The sequence below is a fragment of the Hoplias malabaricus genome, chromosome 3, assembly GCF_029633855.1.
Source record: "Hoplias malabaricus isolate fHopMal1 chromosome 3, fHopMal1.hap1, whole genome shotgun sequence".
NCBI classification, from domain to species: Eukaryota; Metazoa; Chordata; class Actinopteri; order Characiformes; family Erythrinidae; genus Hoplias; species Hoplias malabaricus.
The window spans coordinates 61,494,874-61,514,802 of record NC_089802.1 but is presented as its reverse complement, the minus strand read 5'-3'; the positions used below and the strand labels follow the sequence as shown (position 1 = coordinate 61,514,802).

Here is a 19,929-nt window from a genome sequence, read left to right as displayed (position 1 = left end):
TGGGGGCGAGGGAGGAGTTAGCTGTGTGTCAGGTGGAGGATGTACGGTAGCCACGTTGGGACAAAAAACATTTACATGCATACATACATGATAGTTTTACAAATACACCAAGAGTGTTCATGATTTGATTTGCACAAAAAAGCCACGGATACTTCTTGAAACCCAGTCTTTTTTGATTGGTATAATCACCCCAAAAAAATGAAACACATTCCCTTTACAACATTTAAAATATAGAAAGAGGAGATACCGCATTTGTGAAGAAATAAAAGAGAATAGATAAAGGAAGGAAGGACCAAAAATAAAAAATAAAATAAAATAAAAAAATCCAAATAACAGGGGGAAAAAGCAGTCTGTTTTGCCCCTATTAATTATCAAAACAAATGTATGAACTGCAATTCGAAGAGCTGCAGCTGATTAGCTTTGTTTGTCTCATCCTCTCTCTTTCACTTTCTTTCCTTTCACGTGAAATGTCCTTTCACTTGGTGTCTCTCTCTCTTTCACTTTCTTTTTGCTCTCTCTCTTTCTCTTTCTCTTTCTCAGTGTCTTTGAGTCCCTCAGGGTCCGACGTGTCTCCTGTAAAATCACAGAGTTCACGGAGCCCTCAGTTTTCCATCGAGAGCGCTTCAGCGCTGGGAATCCGCCTATGATCAGGGGTTCGAGGGTGTGGGAAGAGAGTTTCTGGGAGATCAAAGTGGGTGTTGGAGCTGGGAGGTGGGGGGGTTATGGTTTGTGGGGTAGCTGTCAGGCTCCGGATTGGGTCGGGGGTTGTGGGGTGGGGGGCGGCGGTCAGGACTGAGGGAACTTGAGTGACAATATGAGCGAGGGTTGGAATGAAGGCACACGTCCCACTGTTACAACTCCTCCATCCTAACACACCTGGAGAGAGAGAGAGAGAGAGAGAGATGGTTATTGATTATTACTGTCCCTTGTTGTTGTTACTTGTTGTAGCTAATGCTTTTATGACAATATTGCAGTTATTATAGTCATATAAACAATGTTTAACTTCAGTGAGAAATAAATATTGATATTGAATTGGAGCAGAGATGGAGAAATGGGGGGGGGGCAAAGAGAATGAGGAGAACAGATAAAAAATATAGAATATATTTAAAATAAAAAGAATATAGAGAAATAAAAGAGAAATGCAGCAACATAGAGAGAGTTAAGAAGGAAAATATAGAGACAGAAACAGAGAGAAAGCAAATGATATGTTAGAAACACTCAGAACAGAGCAAACATTATTCTAAAGTAGGCCAGTGTAACCAGACGGGCTAAATTACAAACATGCGGCCAAATAAGTGGCCAAGTTCAAACAAGAGACAGCTACTTGCTACCTTAGTGGAGAGACGTGTCCAAAAACTCTGCTAGGATACTTAAGTCATGTCCAAAAAGACTTGGCCAAACTTCATAAGGAAGAGGTCATACGATACGTTTCAAATCTGAGGAGCTTGTTTGAGTGTTATATGATAAAGTCATCTGCTGAAAGCTGAATAACATGGACGTGAATGTGGTATAAAAGCGTATTCTCTAGTCTGTGAAGACATTTAGCTGGAAAACAGGGAATCACAGTAGATTTCATGTCCTGTAGAAACAAAAGTGTTAAAATCATAAAAATCCGATGCGCTCCAAAACAGCTCTCTCCTTATTTTTGTGTCTAATGAAGGTGGCATTCAGCCCTGCCAGCTCCGCTAAGCCCCCGCTTAATTTATTGATCAGCGCGGCTTTGGAAACCATCTGCTGCCCTATTTCCTCTGCATTAAGTTTAAAGCACATTTTATGAAGTTAGACTTTTTTTTTTTTGTCTCGGTTTGAACAATGCTTCAGCTCAGCCCCCAGGGTGTTAAGGTTCTGTAAAGCAGAGCAACAGGGACAATTATACCAACGTCTAAGCAACCGCATTCTGCTTTCATAGACACTCAAGCCCAACTTTTAAATTCCTCTCTCTCTCTCTCTCTCTCTCTCTCTCTCGCTTCCTTTTGTTTTAAACATTCTAAGGGGGCAATTTACTTTTCCCTTCTTTCCTCAAGTTACTAGGAGGGTTTCAGTCTATTAGTAATTGCAAAAACCCCCCACTTTCGGGGGCTAATTAAGGAGACGGAGGCTGGGAAGGTTTTGGTTCCCTCGGGTCCGGGCTCAGCATGAGAAAGGTAATTTGTCTGTCCTGAACAAAGAGATTAGGGAGAAGCCGGGAAGCCTACTTAATAAATGAGCATCAAATGTCCTGAGCCGCCGACACGGACAACACCAATTATGTCACCATGAAATCGCACATAATAAAAACAATGGCGGCCAGACGGGACCTTATAAGTGAGAGGAGGCTTCTGCTCTCTCTCTCTCTCTCTCTCTCTCTCTCTCTCTCTCTCTCTCTCTCTGTGCTGTCTCCCATTTGCACTCCCTCTGCATAGATTTCATGCCATTTGCCTGTGTGTTTGGAGGAGCTGGGCTGATTACTGCAGCCTCCTTCAGAGTAGTGCTGGCTACTACTGATAAAATTCCCCCAAGACAATATTTTTCAAATGTATAACAGTAGCACAGTGTGAGATATGTAAATTTGCATTAATAAACGTAATGAACACTTTGGGAATGTTAAACATGCTCAGTGTTAAAGTAATACCTTTCAAAGTTGAGAATTTTGACTGGGCGGCTTAAATGGTATGAGAGGTTCTTATAGAAATACACCAAAGTGGGGCTTCCAGTAGCATGCAAAAGTCTTATACACAAGATTATTATGCATTATGTCTGTAAAATTAAATAGACATAGACAAAATAGACAAAATATACAAAAACATAAGTAATGGAAAAGTAAAATGATTCATTTTGTTCTGAAAAGTAAATGTGTTGTGAGTGGCTGTGAAGAACAAAGTTTGGTCCCACTTTATATTAAGTGTCTCTAATAACTGTGTAGTTACACGTGAACAACATATGCAACAGCAATGTAACTACCGATGAATTAGTACTTGTTACAGATGGATTACAGTAGTATAGCTAATGTAATTACATACGTGTATCAACTTCAGTTTTGTCTTTTGTAATTACACAGGTGGATCTTCATAGTTCTAACAGCATATTCTGTTTCATGTAATCATACACATGTAATAGCATATGTGTAATTACATTAGTAGACTCGAACATTCAGCCTTTTCTGGCAGGTGTGTATTAAATTACATTAAACTGGATTTGCCATAGTTTCATTTAGCTAATGTTTGTTACTGTTGAGACATTGTAACAAGTTTCAGCTTTCAGCCATTCTGTAGTTTGACAGTTCAGCGGATGTCCATAATTTAATAACATTTATGAAATGATTACATTTTTATTAATGTTATTTAATTATTTAAAATATTGCTTCAGTCTGATTACTAATGTGTTACTAATGTGGTATTATTGCATTTGTGTAATTACATGAGAGAGAATATGCTCTTACAACTATGAAGATCCACTTGTGTAATTACATTAGCTATACTACTGTGATCCATCTATAACAAGTACTAATCTATCAGTAGTTACATTGTTGTTGCATATGATGTTCATGTGTAACTACAGTTAATAGAGACACGTAATATAAAGTGGGACCCAAAGTTTGTTTCCAGAGATTCTCCTTGAACGTACGGATTTGTTACATCATCAATAAGAGAAATGGTTAAACCTACCCGTTCACACACAGAATATCACTAATAATATTATTGGCTAATTGTTATTTGTATATATTAGGGGTCTATTTTGTTTGTTTACTTGTTTGTTTTTTGAAGAACTGCTGAGATAAATAGTTTCTCAGTTGCCCATTACTTTTGCACAGTACTGTAAATAATAACCAAATCTTTCACCAATCATCCCTTATGAAAATGTGGTCATGACCCCTTTAAGTCATTTAAACGTGTATTAAGGCACATGCAAGAGCACCCTGGCCAGAGTGGAACGTATCAGTGAGCTTTCTACATGATCCATATTGTCTATCAATGTGTAAAACAAACACAGGGGCTGATTATGCAGCTGAGTACGTGCTACTTGTCACAAAGTAAAAATGTTCAAACATTTCTTCTTTTGAGCAACTGTAGCAGTGATGTGCAGAAAAGAACCTATACTTTTAGCAAAAATGGCCCCTCGGGCTGTAAATGGTATGGTAAATATTGTTATATTATATTTTCCCATCATAAAGCATTATGTAGACTGAGCTGCTATCTAAAAAAAAAAAAAATAAACCCACAGAGGATGACTGGGTGGTTAACTGCATTATTGTGGTCTGTCAGTAATGCGTGATCCATAATCAGTACTGCTGTATGAGGCCGATACTGGTATACCACTAAAGATGATGTATCAGCCAGCCCGTGGTCAGAGTGGAGGCAGAGCTGAGTCTATTATTACACACAGTACTGTGTTTCCACTACGGAGGCTCCGTGCTGAAGGCCCTAATAACTCTCTGTACAGAGTGCTGGGGAAAGCATCATTCATTTCAAGCATCTGCTGAGGACACTTGGACCTCTTTTATTTATTTATTTATTTTGGCAAGTGGGGAGAGGCGTCTGTGTGTATTTAAGAATTCTCTCCCTGCTATAATTAAAGCAGCGAGGCCAATATTCAGATTGCATTTTAGCATTAATAATTCAGCTGTTTTCACTACAATTGATGTCGGCACATAAATAAACAATGAGGCCTCATATTTACCGCAGCAGCCGCAGAGCGAGAGCAGGGCTGAGGAGGGGTGGGAGAGGTGGGGTGGGGTGGGGGCTTAAACAGACATTTAAAATTAAGCTAGATAATGCAAAGGCTTTCAATTTGAAACGCGAGGCACTCTTAGTGCTGATTTGTAAAAGTGACGAGCCCTTAAAAGGCTTCTGACGGAATACTGAGCTTAATGGAGCTCTCTCTCTCTCCCTTTCCTTCCTTCTCCCACTCTTCATCTCCCTCTTTTCTCTCTCTACTTTCCTCTTTTCACTTTATCTACCCTCTTTCTCTTTTAGTCCTTTTAGTCCTTTGCGCTGCGCTCGTTCCTGTTACTTTCTCGTGTTCTCAGCTCTACTTTCCTCTCTTCTCCTCTTTCCTCATTTCACTGCAAGCTGAAAGACACACACACACACACACACACACAGCCTTGGACTCTATCCCTCTTTCTCTGGTCTCAAACACTCCTACACCTGCTCTGTCTCTGTATCGACACTAATTATGTGTATCCAAGTCTTTATTTTCAACACGGCAGTGGACACAGGACAGTCTGAAAGTCCCGGAGGAAGGGCAGCGTGTAACTTTTTCAGGAGGTAGAGCTGGTGTGAGGAAAGGCTAAGCGTTGTAGAAATCAAATCTTCTTTTCTCCACCGTGATTCAGATTCCCCACTAGGGGGTGATATAACAACTCACAGTGTCTTTCTTTGTGCATCATTACAAGAGACAAAACCCCTGCACAAACCCAGTCCAAATGTGAGTTTTGCACAGCACGAGGTGCCTCAGCTACACACTGAATACCTTATGCAGGTTCTGTACATCGCAAGCCCCAGGGTTTAGACATATAGACTTGTTCAATAAAATGTGAACTACCTGACTGAGTCTCTGTAAGTGGTGGGGCAGCAAGGCAAATGAGTTAGATACGTAACACTTGTAATAACTCCAGTGTAAAATCGATTTAGCTTGCTTTGTTTTTCTCCATTAAGATATTGTACCTTTACATGAATTACAATTTTTAAATAAATTCCAGGTGAGTACGGAAGCAAAGATGTGTATGTGTGTGTTCTCATCTACAAGAGCAGGCACTGCAGAAGAAGTCTGGGAACCAAACTCTAGGGAGTACTTAATGTTTCTGTGAACCGCCAAGTATTGCAAGGAAATTTGACTGACGTACAAAACGACCAATCACAAGCCTTGAAAACAGACTTGGACAAGTATTAAACGATGCACGGATCGGCATATATTCAGAAGCACAATCAGAATGCAACTACCAGAACCCAGTGTAGCCAGGTTAACACACTACAGACATCAGACTCTCTGTCCATATGAGGGTGGAGCATGTATGGCTGAGCCTACCTGATGAACCGCAACTATGAAAAAAAGCAGAACTTATGCCGCAGTTTTCAGTTCTCCTTGCAGGAGATGCTTGGTATTAAAGTCAGTGAGAATGGTTCACAAATCATATTATTTACTACAATTACCATAAGTACCAGGACTTGAAAACATATTTGATTGATATTTGAGCGCAATGCGGGTCTTTCACACGCGCGACTACTCTAATATTCACGCAGGATTTATTTTGTTTCCTCACCACTGCCCAAAGGCCAGAGCAGGAATTAGATAGATAAATCGGTCTCATTTAATTTATTCCAAGGCCAGAACAAAATTACCAGGATTACACACAGCAAATGGAATCTGCAATAATGCAGTGTAATCTCATAAACAAAAGCAATATAGTTTTGAAAAAAAAAAGAAGAAAAAAATCAAAAGGAATAAAGACACATATTAAAGGCCAAGTGCATTTTGACCACTGAGGCAGTAAGTCAGAATCTGCTGATTGGAATCCACCAACACTAAAAATTCTAACCTGTGTCATCAGAAATGATGGGAAAATCTATCCACTGTGCAAAATTAAAAGTTGTCTTTGGTCAATACGATTTAATATCTATTGCGGGGCTTGTGGTAAAGCGTAAATGAATCAATGTCATCAATACATAATCAGTATGAAATATGAAGGCAGCAGAATTATGTAGGGAACTTGTTTTTTTTTTTTCCTTCCCTGTGCCTTCCCACGTCCCTCCTTTCTCTCACTTAACCAACACCGAGCTTGCGTTAGCAGTCCTCTCATTTTAGGGAGCTGACATTAATTGTGACAAATTAGCTTTCAGCGAGACTGAATTGCTCTTGTCTTGCAGGCCTGACCTTGGGCCTGAGGGCTTCTGGCGTACAAGTTAAAGTGCTTTTAGATCCGCTGTCATTTTTCCCCCTTTAAAAAGCAATTCTGCTGCTGTCATGCTTCCCGTGTCATCCTCACTCAATAACTATGAGATGTTTAGTTACTAAGAATGGATGTAGATAAATATAACTGCTAAGCTAGGGACCCACAGACAAACAGCAGTCTGATGGGGGTGGGCTGAGCCCATATACAACCAGAACGTATAGTCAGTGCTCTAATGTGGAGCTATTACACGGCTCTATTTAGGAAATCGTGAGTGGTTTTGGCAGTAGGCAGAGGAACTGTTCTCACCTTCTGATCGGGCAGTAGAGGGTTGGTCTGCAGTGAACTCAAATGGCCGTTAATGAGCGCTGTGGGTCTGTCGTGTTCGCAGAACAAGCTGCCATTGATGTAGTGGAACCTGTCACCAGGGACCAGCCGGTTCCGGCAGGTAGAACATGTGAAACACTGCCAGAAAGGGAGAAAAGACTACATTACCCAGAGTCTCCCTTCTCTCTCTCTCTCTACTGTGCACACCCATGCACACATGCATAGCACACATGAACACACAACAAAACAACTGTTCACAACTTGAGAAAAGTACAAATCAAGCAAGATAATTTTCGAGGTAAATTATAGATGATTACAATTACAGGTGTTAATTATCATATTCCACATAATTATGAACAACATTTACATAAGAAAAAAAAAGGAAATTCTCTCAGAATCTGAGTGTTTATCACTGTAAATGAAAATGTGAGCAGGATAACAGTAGTGTATTTTGCTACATTTTTATGCTATTAAAAATCATCACACCAAAAACATATTAAGGGTTGCTATAAGAACACCTCCCAACGTTCATGCTCACACAGTCAAAGAGCAGCTGGAAGTTTAAGAATTAAAAACCAAGCTACAGGTGCTAGAAAAAGACAGTGGGAGTCTTAAAACAAATGAATGAACGTGGTAATATGCGTTATGCATATGCATAATGTCGGCCTGTCCAATAAGGGGGTTTAGATTAAAATGCGGGTTACCTTGAGGTGGTACACATTTCCCTGTGCTCGCATGACCAATTCACTGGCTGGGATGGACTGACCGCAAGCACTGCATGCCCCACTGTTCCCAAATAACCTGCCAGGACAAACACACAAACACACACTGTTAGCAAAACTGCAGACAGAGACAGATGGTAAACCTGTGGCAAAGACAAAGCAACAAAAGGCTTTAGCCGTCCAACAAACTCATGGCTCAAACAACACACACACAGGTGAGCAGGAGTTATTCAGCAGAGGGAAAAGAAAAATGGCACAAAGCTTGTGCTGCTACATTTAAAGATATATTACAGGTCATTTATTTGCTTTTTTGTCATAGTGTAATTACATTACAATCGAAATGTAATTGTCTCTCAAATAAAAGCGCAACTGTCCTGCAACAGGGAGAATAGACCCTCTATCATTGCTGATCCAGGCTCAGCACTGCAGAAACTGCACTATGTTACTTTAGATGGAGGGTTGGGAAATACCCCGCCCCTCCCCCTTGATTTCAGAGCAGTGCTGTAAAAGTGAATTGCACTCTGCAGATGTAGGGGGAGCCCAGGAGTGAAACAAAATCTTACAGCGTTTCTTTAAAGACATATATTTAATTTTATCTATGAAATGATAAAAGCTCGTATTTCAGCTATGTTGATCAGACTGTTAAATTCTAAAATACAGAGTTATTATTCAGTATGCATCATCAATAATTCAGCAACTACAATCAAATTAATATCTCTATATAGTTATTTATTTATAAGAACTGAAGTGTGGGCCATATACGAGGCCTTTAATCTCTTGATGAAGTCACAGTGACTGTATGTAAAAACCCAAAGGAACATATGCACAACAACAAAGAAACATCATACAGATGTGTTTAACTGGCTGCTTTACACTATACTGTAATAATGAAATCATACAGCACCAAGCCCAGGCTCAGCTTATAGCATTCCAGTCCTACACCTCTAGCAACCACAACATACACACACACACACACACACACAAACACACACAAACACACACAAACACACACAAACAAATGACATCTTCAATTTTTCTGCTATTGGAAAATCTAAAATCAGTGTAATACCAGCAATCCGAGTGAAAAATCCTCAGCCCTCTCCTCCGAAAGCTTCCGAAGCTTCCACTAGCCTAAGTATTACCTTGGGCACCCATTTTTTTGCTACCTAATAATAACCTGGAACATAAGCAATCAGGGCCTAAGAGGATTTGATTGTACATCTAGGCGGAGACGTAGTGCTTTTGCCATTAGCGGTGCGGCAGGCGCTCCGTCACTGGGCGCGTTTCCATTAGAAACCCTCGGCTACCTCGGCTTGATATATAATGTGCATGGGTTAACCTTTTCAATCATGGTGTCAACACTTTAGATTTGCTCCTGCTCATCTCTTTCGTCTCTAACCTTCTCTCTCTCCCTGCCTCTTGATAATGAAATGCTTGCTCCTGCTTCCCTTCTATCTGCCTTCTGAGTCCACAATTTAGATTACTTCATCTCGCCGAGCAACAAACTGAATGAAATTTCGATTTGAGCAGAAAGTAATTTACTGGGATCTGGACCCATTTGTCATCATATCTCACTGGGTGTTTGCTCTATCACTGCACTTTTCCTATGCAATCAAATAAGACCACAGCATCTGACAAGCTCTGGCGGGAAGGAGGGAGAGAGAGAGAGAGATAGAGAGAGAGAGAGAGCATGAGAGGGAGGGAGAGATAGAAAAGGCAGAGAGGAAGGAAGAGAGAGAGAGTGGAAGGAGGGCATAGGGAGGGAATTGGAAGTAGTGCACTGGAGGAAAGGATAAGGCGGGAAAGATCGCATTCCAGGGAGTCGCATCTGAGAACTAATTACAAGTCTGAGATGAGGAAGACTTCATGATGAAAATAAGTAAATAAATAACACCCTCCCCTCATCACGATTATTACTGCATCTGTATACACCTTAAAAAGCACATTAGTGAACAACTGTAACAAATGTAACATGGATAACAGCCTGCCTAGTGCTGGACGATATGATCGTGGACCAACACCGTGATTTTTGGTGGAACAACATTTTACCTCGATACTGATTAATGAACAATTACTTTGTTTTATTTTGCACTCATAATTCACCGACAAGGCTTGTACTGTAAACATGCTGTGACTGTGCTTCAAGTATTGAAACAGACTTTTAACTTTGGTCGCTTTTTTGTCAGTGTTTACATTTGACTTCTTTATGTTCAGTCTTATCTTCACTAAAGTTAAAACAAGCTGCTCAAGTTGCTCGGTTGGCCTTGGTGTTTAGGTTCTCCTCCATGCTGCTTCCATGTGGCGTGACTACATGTGCGGTAGAAAAATTACAGCTTCAAAATCATTGGGATGCTTCACTGAGCTGTAATAGTGAGAAAAGAGCCTCTGTTACTGCTATTCTGGGCTGAGCACTGCAGAAGCCACACTATGTAAACCCCACCCCTTCCCCAATTATTTCAGCACAGTGCTGTAACAGTTAATTACACTAGGCGGAGCCTTCATATCGTACTTGTCCTTTCGGATATATCTATAATGAATGTCATACAATATCTTTTGCAGCCCCATTGTAAACTGAGAAGTCTCTGATTCCCTTCCTCCTTAAAAAAAGAGCTTCTCAACTCTAATTTCATTATTACGTTTCAACTTAACACTTCCATTTAAACAGAGATCCACTGCCTTAAAAGTCCGCAACGTTGTGCTAGCTGCTCTCTTTGGTTTGCATACAGCTGCATGTTGAGTCGATGAGCGCAGCTTTAATGGTGGCCCTCGAACGGCTGCTTTACAGGAGAGCGGAGAAACAAATTTTGCTGTGGCATCGATTGGAGAGGCTCAATCAAAACTCAATTTCAAAAGTAATTAGCTTTAGGCCTGTGACAACAGCGCAGCCTCCGCGGCGCAAATTGAACAGACGAGCCGGGGAAAATGTCAGAGGGATATCTTTAAATGCTGCCGTTTGCCTCACCTGGAAAATGACATCTGCCCTAATCTTCAGATAGTGAGTGGACTCGGCGTTGGCATTCGCTTGGAAGAAAAGCTTCTTGCTCTTCACCTTCCAGAACTCGTGCGTTTCTCTATTTACAGTTACACGTTTTTATATTTTGTTGGGTTTTTTTTACTTTTCAACTCTCTCCTTAATTTCCCCAGTGTGGATGTCTTTTTACGAGAAACGGAGAGAAGACTTAGAGAAACAATCTCCAGGCAACCCTTTCATTTTATCAGTGCACGCTATACATACCAGGTTAATTATTTGACCAGGGGATGGCTCCTGATAGTATTTGATTTAAAGGCCTGAAGGCATTAGGTGCTCAATTAAGTTGCTATCAGTCTGCTCCTGGCCCCTAATGGTCTCTCTCTCCACTGAACTCCTGCGCTGGGGAGAGGAAAGGAGATCGAGCCTGGGTCAGTATAATTAAGGCCAGGGGACTCTTTAATTGCAATGACACCACTGCTTTTCACCTCCTTCTCTTCAAATCACTGCTTTTTTCCTTCTTCTTCCTTTGTTGTTGTGCTTTTCTTCCTCCAGGCGATTCACTCTGGCGATCAATCACACATAACGAAAGACGGTCTTGTCAACGAAACATCACGGAATGTTGATTTATTAGCATTTTCCATTTCGGAGCAGGGGGATAAAAACAGACAGTGCTGGCCACGTCTGTCTTTTATTAGGTTAAAAAAAAATAAGGGGGGAAAAAATATTTGGAGCTGTCTACACTCCATAGACGACGTCTACTGGATTTAATTTGGATGCTGACTGTGAGGTGAATTACAACCTAGCAGAGCAATTTAGGGCCATCTGGCAAATGCTTGCCTCTTAGGCAGAACCTTTTGAGCAGAGTGATGTAAGGTAGTACAACAATGATTTCTGCATCACAGTCCATTATAAAAATGCCTCTCAACATTAGCAGCCAAAGCACCTTAAAAGCACTGGGCCTGATACTTAAGCCCGGCTTTGCATAATGGCAAGGCTACATTAGAGAAAGAGATGGTGAAGGGGGGTTGAGAGGCAGGAGAGTGAGCGAGAAACACACACACAGAGAGAGAGAGAGAGAGAGAGAGAGAGAGAGAGAGATAGAGGGGAGGGAGGGGGCAAAAGAAAAAAAAAAGCAGCCAAATTACACTTGGTTAATTCAGAGTAACAGATCTAGTCCCAAGTGGATTGAAGGCCTTGAATTAATTCTGTTATGACAAATCAAGATAAACGTTTCCCCTAAATTGCATGCGATTTAATTAATTTCTGAGATCCCGGTTTTTTCCCGGCCTAATAGTTCACGTGCTCGTGCGCTGTCATAGTGCTCGAGTGGGCTAACTTCAAAGTGATATTAAATAACCAACTATTAGATTTACCTAGCACGTCCTATTGGAAAAGTGCCATTTAATTACCTGGGTCTATTCAATTAAAGGGACCGCACACCCTCCCCCACTCCCCCAACACTGTCATGGTCACGTGGTGTGTCACTATCTAAATGAGTTCTCCTCTTCTCTCGCTATCCTCCTAAACCCACACAAATAACACACCTCTGGATAAAAGATGTGATCTAAAATGGGCAGAATGGAAGGAGTAATTGGTAATTTCACACATTTACTTTGGGCTCACATTTACTCAAACGCTAAACTGAAAAACTGGCAAAAAAAAGAAATTAAATCAACGTTATTAAACTGCAAAAGCTCCTTTACTAAATCAGATATTAAGTTTGATTATGCTCTGGACTACATTATTACCATGCACAGTCTGATGCAGTAGCTTAATGCTACACACCTGATTCAACTTAATTAAAAAGCACACTGTAAAAACACATTAAAGGAACACTGGGTAGTATTTTTATAATAAAGTTAAAGATTCAACATCGTTGTGATGCTTCAATGATCTGTAACAAAGACAACAGAGCCTCTGTCTTTTCAGCACTGCAGAAACCGCACTATGTCACTTTTGGAGGAGGGTAGAATCAGAATATTCATAAACAGATATTTCTGCTTTAAAAATCATTTTGTTAAGCTTTAGCCCAGCTGTAGGCCCTCAGTTCATGATCTTAGCCTACACTGTAAACAAAATATAAAAACAGTGCTGTTAAACTGTAACGACAACACAGCACAGAACTACAATTTATTAGCCATCATCTCCAGCCATTTTACACTCACTAAAGTTTGGGGGGAAAAGGGCAAACTTGATCATTTCCAGGCTGCTGTGTGTTTAAAGTTGGTGAAATCTGAAGTGGCAGCGGCAGCGTGCCTGACAGCAGTTGCCCCTGTGCACGGTGTTGGTGGCATCTGCCTGATTGAAATTAGATGGGCATCAGCCCAGGCCATTCACCTCATCTCGCATTAGAGGAAATTCGATGCATTTTCACTCCTGTGTCCCAATCAATCGGGTGAGTGTTTTTGCCTCAGTGGTATTAATATAAGTCAGTCAGGATACATAACTCCATTATTTACTCTGCAAGGCCAATTTAATAATCCATTACAAAAATAAGACAGGCCCCTTTAAACCCACCTCCCTCCCTCCCTCCCTTCCCGCCCTGGAGGGGACTGGCCTTCGCAATAATCCCCCCCACCCCTCTCTCTCTCTCTCTCTCTCTCTCTCTCTCTCTCTCTCTCTCTCTCTCTCTCTCTCTCTCAAAAGCCAATTTGGTTAATTAAATGTTTTGTTTGCGATGTGGCCCTCATTCATTTCGGACACGTCATTGCAAGCGAATCGGAGCCAGGGACTAGATCTCATTAGATAAAACCCATCAGGACTAAAGGAAAATGGAGGGGGACTCTAATTAAAGCTTTTAATTGTGTGGACTCACTGTCAGATGTTTTTCTCCCCCCTCTTCTCTCTCTCTCTCTCTCTCTCTCTCTGTATCTCCCTCCCTCCCCCTCCCTCTCTCTCTCTCTCTTGTCCTTCCCTCTTATCTCTCCTCAGATCACAGGCTTGTGTGAGCTGCGCGCTCATTACAAAGAGAAAGGTGTAGGCACTTTTCTCTAGCCCTGCTCTTTTTTAATTAGGGGTGTAGGCCCATTACCCCTGTGAGAAGCAGTCCTGTGGATTTGATCGCTGAAGATCAGGTGCAGCGGAAAGAGTGAAGGCACTCTCGTTCACATTCAGACTCGTCCTCACACGCACGCACACACACACACACACCTGCCGCTGCAGCGTTAGCATCAGCGTGGAAACGGGACTTCACTGAAACAATCCAGCCCACGGCGTGAGCCAAGGTAAACACACACTAATGACTAGACCGCAGCCAAAAACACTCTCTCTCCAACAGCCTGGAAGATTAGAATACATCACAGGCGATATGTCGCTTTGCCCTTTCAGACTCGCGCAGTATGTATGAAACTTTTAAATGAGACTTTCAAAACAACATGCTCTACTGTTAATGCACCAATATGGGAACTGTGAACAGATGCTGATATCTGATATTTTTTAATGAAGATGCACCAATATGGGAAGTTTGGCACAATACCAATATATTTGCCATGCAATGCATTCTATGTCCTTCAATGCTGATATATAAACACATACTAATTGCAGTCATTTGAGTGAGCTCTAATTGGAAGTTCATTAGAGAGAAATGCAACAGTTATTTATGTAGGGTTATAAACTGTCGCTGTCTAAAGAAAAACATGCATGTCCAAAAAAGTAAACTCAGAAGAGAAGGAAAAAAGGAAAAACTTCTTAACTTTCAATAGAAGTCAGTGTATTCCAAATCATTCTTCTGGAGCATTTCTATTGGCCCAAGTGTACTCTCTGTATATACAGAATGAAATGAATACTTCCAACAATGTTAGTTTTATACTGGCCAAAGATCAATAAAGTAAGTCCATCTATCTCTATGCCAGTCTATATGTGTAATTCTTAAGCCACATGTTTAAGACTGTCAAAAGAACCAGTTTTTACCTGATGTTCAGTATACAAAACAAAACCTCAAACATTAAAGGATCTGCACAATCTGCACTCTTAAACCCGTTAGGTTTCCCCTGTGGGGATTATAATAAAGTTGTTATCTATCTGTCTATCTACAGACTGACCTTCTCATGCCCCAAAGCACTTCACCTGCCCTTCTAGAGGTCAAAGTGTTGAGTGATTGTCCTGTCAAATCAGGCCATCCACATTAGGCGAGTGAGACTTCAGTCACCTAGCCTTGGCTCGGAGTGTCAGACAGCCTTATATAAATATTTAAAAAGGCCCTTTTCGCTAATTAAATGGTCTCTTTCTGCTTCACAAACATGTCGGACAGGATGAGAAAGCCCTTTTAAATTCCTGCAGAGTCGAAGGTTAGCCTGGGCCTGGCGGTAGAGGCTTCTATCGTCTCGTAAAGCAAACATACGCAGACCTGCACCTTCCACGGTGAAAAACATGGTGGCTCGCAGATGTTCCGCAGAAGGAATCCCTTTCGTCCCGGCCTCTGTCAACATGTCAGTGGCTTGACCTCTTTTTGAGCGCGGCCCAGGGAGGACTCGAGCAGCGAGCTTTTAACGAGCGCCGCTGTGGCAGGATCCGACACGTGTTCTCAATGGAAAATCCACCGCTCTCCGTGGGACGCCCAACGCCTTATAACTTTTTCCTTAATGTCCGCCGCTCTTTCTCATCATTACATTCCAAGTGTTATTTCATGTGGCTATCAAACTGCCTCGTGGCCCAGATGTACAAACTGCCTCAGTGACTTTTCCACGTTCTAAGACACAATGGTGACTTTAAGTGTCAGAAATGTCTATAGATGTGAGTACATTCCTTTTTTAGCATCTCATCTTAACTTCCCAGTCTCTACAGCCAACCTAACGCTGCCCATGTAAATGCTCTTTTTTCTTCATCTTGCTCTTTTCACCTCAAATACCTCAATAAAAATACATTCACTTTTACCACTGCCGTTTTATACAGTTATAAACAATGGTAGAACATATTATTACATAGCCTATGTATATTTATGCATGTGTAATATTACAACATAAATAAGTGTACGTAATTAGAAAACTCAAAACCGCACCATGTTTAAACACATGTACAACATGCAATGGTTTCACCTTTTCAGTTTTTAAAAAAGTAACATAGAACGTATACAGAAAAGCACTTAATTGACTCATGTCTATTTTCATAATCCTAACATAATCCTAAGTCTGGGCATTTCTGTTCAGTCCTAAGAAATTGACAAAAGCAAACACACACACATTTCAAGATCAAGCACAGACCTGATGTAGTCGTTTCTGCAGAGGATCATGCCACTCTTGGTGTAGCAGGAGGTGCCGATTTCTCCTAGCTGGGCTTGGCAGCAGGAGCATTTGAGGCAACGGCTGTGCCAGTAGCTGTCCATGGCGTAGAGGAGGAAACGGTCAGCGATCTTTCCCCCACAGCCCGCACACCGCTTCCACGACATAGAGCCTGCTCCAACAGGTGCCGTCTGAGCACTGCCTCCAGGGTTTACCATTGTCCCCACTGAAACACACAAACAGAGCCTGGGTTAATCGCCTTTGTTTGATTTACAAACTGAAATTGAATTGACATTGCACTGACACATAAATGTCATTGTATTATGTGTCAAGGTTGTCTTGTGTGTTGACCTAACTCTAATTAAATGGAAATGTGCAGCATAATTAAAAGTTATGTAACAATGTAGATTATTTGCAACGGATAAACCGATCGTGTTCGTCTTTGTGCAGCTAACACTTTATATATATATCTATAAAAAGGGAAGTAATATGAGGAAGTAATAAGAACAACAATAAAAATAAATAACCTAAAAATCATCTTCCAAACCCACTGTTATTATATAAGTTGTGATGTCCCCAGTGTCTGTATGCAGCATTAACTTGAAAATAGTTCAACATTGAAATAGTTACTTTGTTTCTTGTCTTTAAATGTAGCTCTGCCAAAGATCATTAGACGGACGGGATGATTTCGAACATGATGATGTGTGCCTTTAGTCTATCTCAACCTGGTTTTTTGAAGTACTAATCAGGCCTTGATCTTTATCTAAATGCTGAGGTCTGCTCTTTGGGCCTTTGGTGATGAATGTCTGCTCAGTGATAACATTCAGACCCTCTGGAACAATTAAAGAGGCACTGGCTTTTGTTGAGCAGCCTAAAATTGCTTTTAAATAGCACATTAGCGCAGTCATGCTATTCTTCACGTCCATGTTTTCTCTCAGGTTGGCCTGACAAGGCTATGTTTTGCTGCCAATGGAGCTGGAACAGAGATCATTGAGAGGCCCTTAAAGTTGTATGAGAGTCTGTATTCTCAGTTCTCAGTTGTCAGTTGATGATTGGACCTCACAAAATCAGAAGCATTTGACTTTATAGGTTTTCCGACAGAAAAAGCTTGCACTGAATTTGCTTGAATCAGACTAAACTAATATTACATAAAAAAACACAACAGATAAGCTATTATTTTCATTCATTTTATTATTGGCAAATATACACTGAAACGTGTGCTTCAAACTAAAACAGACAAATAGGCTTATCTACTCTAATATTATTAGCCTAATGAAACATGTCCTTGTACATGCTGTAATATTGTATCCAATAATTTGGATATGCTTGCTCTTATGGTTTGTGGTTATTATGTGAACGTTAGGCCTATATTACACCTATGGGAGAATACATTTAGCCAGTAACTGCAAAATAAGAATAAATGCATGCTTCCTAGAGAATTTAGGCTACTTTTACTCAGAAAAAACAATGGAAATTTAGGTTCGACCATGGGTGCCCAAACTTTCGCCCAAATTGTAATTACACGGTAATAAATCATTGATGGAAATGTAATATGTACTTTTCAGTGGATAGGTTCGTTCTTCAAGCTACATTAACTCGGCTAATACTAGTATCAACAGCCCAGAACCATGTTTGTGTACAGTGTTGCGCTGCTGTATTTCTGTGCGTTAGCAGCGGTCGCTAACTGTGTTCCTGTGTGATTTTGGTTTGTTGGTATTCGACGGGAGTTTGTTTCTCGGTTCCACCCTTCAACTAAGTTAATATATTTGAATTTTTAATCCTTTCCAATTTGGTCAGGCTGGCCTTCATGGCGGGCTAAGCTAAATCTGTGTTGAAAGGTAATTAGAGGAGGAGGGGGATGAGGAGTTGAGGGGGGGGGGGGGGTAGAGAAACGTTGCACTGAGAGAGGCATTCAGTATAAAGCCCATTAGTGCGGGCTCTTAGGGACAAGCAATACCTTAGTGCTGATTAAATCTAAAAGCAGATGAATCAGAGGGCTGGACAGAGAGGGACTCTCCTCCTGATAAATAAGATCGGACCATCGTCAAGTTTCATTCCGGCTACAGAGGAGGAGGAGGAGGAGGGGGGCGAAGCTTTTAACTTAAATGGGCTAAACTCCAGCAATTACACGGCCATGCGGAATACAGCACAGGTCCGAGACTCACGACGCAGTTCCGATCATTATAACACGTTCATTTTAACACACACACACACACACAGCTGATATTTAAGTAAGGTTTATATTCCAGGTTTTTAATTTAGCTTGAATCAAATTAGCACATTCCATATGAATGAAATACACTGCGTTTGTTGGCAAACATTCACAGTCAAAGATGTAATGTAGCAATGTCTCCAACACTTTTCCAGTGCAGCCGTTACAGCTGGAATATAAAGCCTGTGTTTATCTCAATGCGAGATATAACCGTGCTACATTTAAAACCTTGATACCCGTCAAAACCAGCTCAGAAACGGCGCTTAAGTGCAGCCATTTGTAAAAACAATGTTCAGGATTGCAGTCCGGAGCAAAGCCATGCGTGTTTTTAACTTGGGACTTTTGTAGCTGCCACTGCCTCATCTCCTCTGCTGTTACTGGCTGTAAAATGGATGGTTGTGAAATGTGCTTTAAACCTCACTAATGTGCACCGCCACTAACGTCATGTCCATTTCAGGATATTTTATTGTGGAAATGACCTGATTTTGGATAAAAGCAGAAATGAAGGCTATAATACAGCCCACGGAGTGCTCTCTCTTGTGCGATGGCATTACGCTACGCAGCGCACTCAGTTCATCAGTAAAACGCACACTCACCTCTTTCCTGCCTCGTCTGAATACAATATCTGAAGTCCTCTGTCCGGCGGACGGCCTGTGAGAATAGTGTGCCGCTCAAACTCTCTCGAAAATCAGATTAAAAGCTGTCCATAAAGTCAGAAGAGGCAGAGAGGGGTCCCGAGTTTTCAGGCGGAGCTGCAGTGCTGCTCGGCGGTGCTTCACGGAGCACTTCAGCAAATGGGGCTCTCAGATTATATTTCCACTGGAGCTCCCCGTCCCTCGACTCTTCGGCTTTCCTTCGCTCCGTACACCAGTCTAAACACTCGTATTCTTGCTCAGCTCGCTCTCGCAGACGCCCTCGCTCATTTCCCTGTACATTTAGCGTCACTGCGCGTTGAGAAACGAAGTGTGTGGCTGTTAATCTCCAGCGCCGTGTGCGGAGCTCGTCCTCCTCGCTGTGCTCTACATGTGTCACCACTGTGACAGAGAAAACATAGACAGAACGCAGAGCCCCACCTCCCCGTGACGTCAATCACGCGTTAGCCAATCGCGGAGATCTCCGTCCAAGCGGACTCAGGAATCCGTCCAATCAGAAGAGCTTCACTCCGAGCCCGGAGTAAAGGAGGAGAGATTGCAGTTGAATACGTTTTTATGCTGATTTTTATTATGCAGGACTAATCCTGACACAACGCGCCTTTAGCCACCGACACACCCTGTTTAAGAAACACTTCTCCTTTTCTACCGAAAGAATGAGATATTCCTACACTTTAAAAACAAACGTGTGAGTGGACAGGGTCTTCAGTCTGTCCTGCAAAGCGACAGAGAGTCGCATAATTCAATAAAAGACAACAACATATTAATCCAACCTTCCCCCTTCGTTATGACATTACTGGCGTTATTCTTGCTTGCTACATTATTTTAAATTTAAAGCCTGTCTGCTGTACTGTGACCTCTATTTTCTAATAATAACAATAATTTATAATGTCTTTACTTTTCGGGCTGTACAAGCTGCACAAAGTTCACCAGCTGCTCTGTGTTCCTTTGACTGAAAGACAA

General features: G+C 41.5%; 1 protein-coding gene across 1 annotated transcript; it reads right to left on the bottom strand.

Annotated features, from left to right (window-relative positions):
- Positions 1–697: 697 nt before the first annotated feature.
- On the bottom strand, positions 698–19,323 carry lmo4b (LIM domain only 4b). Its single transcript, XM_066664984.1, has 5 exons — positions 18,913–19,323; positions 16,087–16,330; positions 7,900–7,996; positions 7,178–7,333; positions 698–876 (listed from the first exon to the last, which is right to left on the bottom strand). The coding sequence occupies exons 2-5, from the start codon at positions 16,320–16,322 to the stop codon at positions 868–870; spliced, it is 498 nt and encodes a 165-aa protein (XP_066521081.1). The 5' UTR covers positions 16,323–16,330; positions 18,913–19,323; the 3' UTR covers positions 698–867.
- Positions 19,324–19,929: the final 606 nt, after the last annotated feature.

What these genes read in the sequence shown, in the direction of transcription:
- lmo4b (XM_066664984.1), bottom strand. Translation starts at nt 16,322, where the DNA reads ATGGTAAACCCTGGAGGCAGTGCTCAGACGGCACCTGTTGGAGCAGGC. An exon ending in TGCAGAAACGACTACATCAG is followed by an intron (nt 7,997 to 16,086) that starts GTCTGTGCTTGA and finishes TTGTCCTGGCAG; the next exon opens with GTTATTTGGGAACAGTGGGG. An exon ending in GAAATGTGTACCACCTCAAG is followed by an intron (nt 7,334 to 7,899) that starts GTAACCCGCATT and finishes CCTTTCTGGCAG; the next exon opens with TGTTTCACATGTTCTACCTG.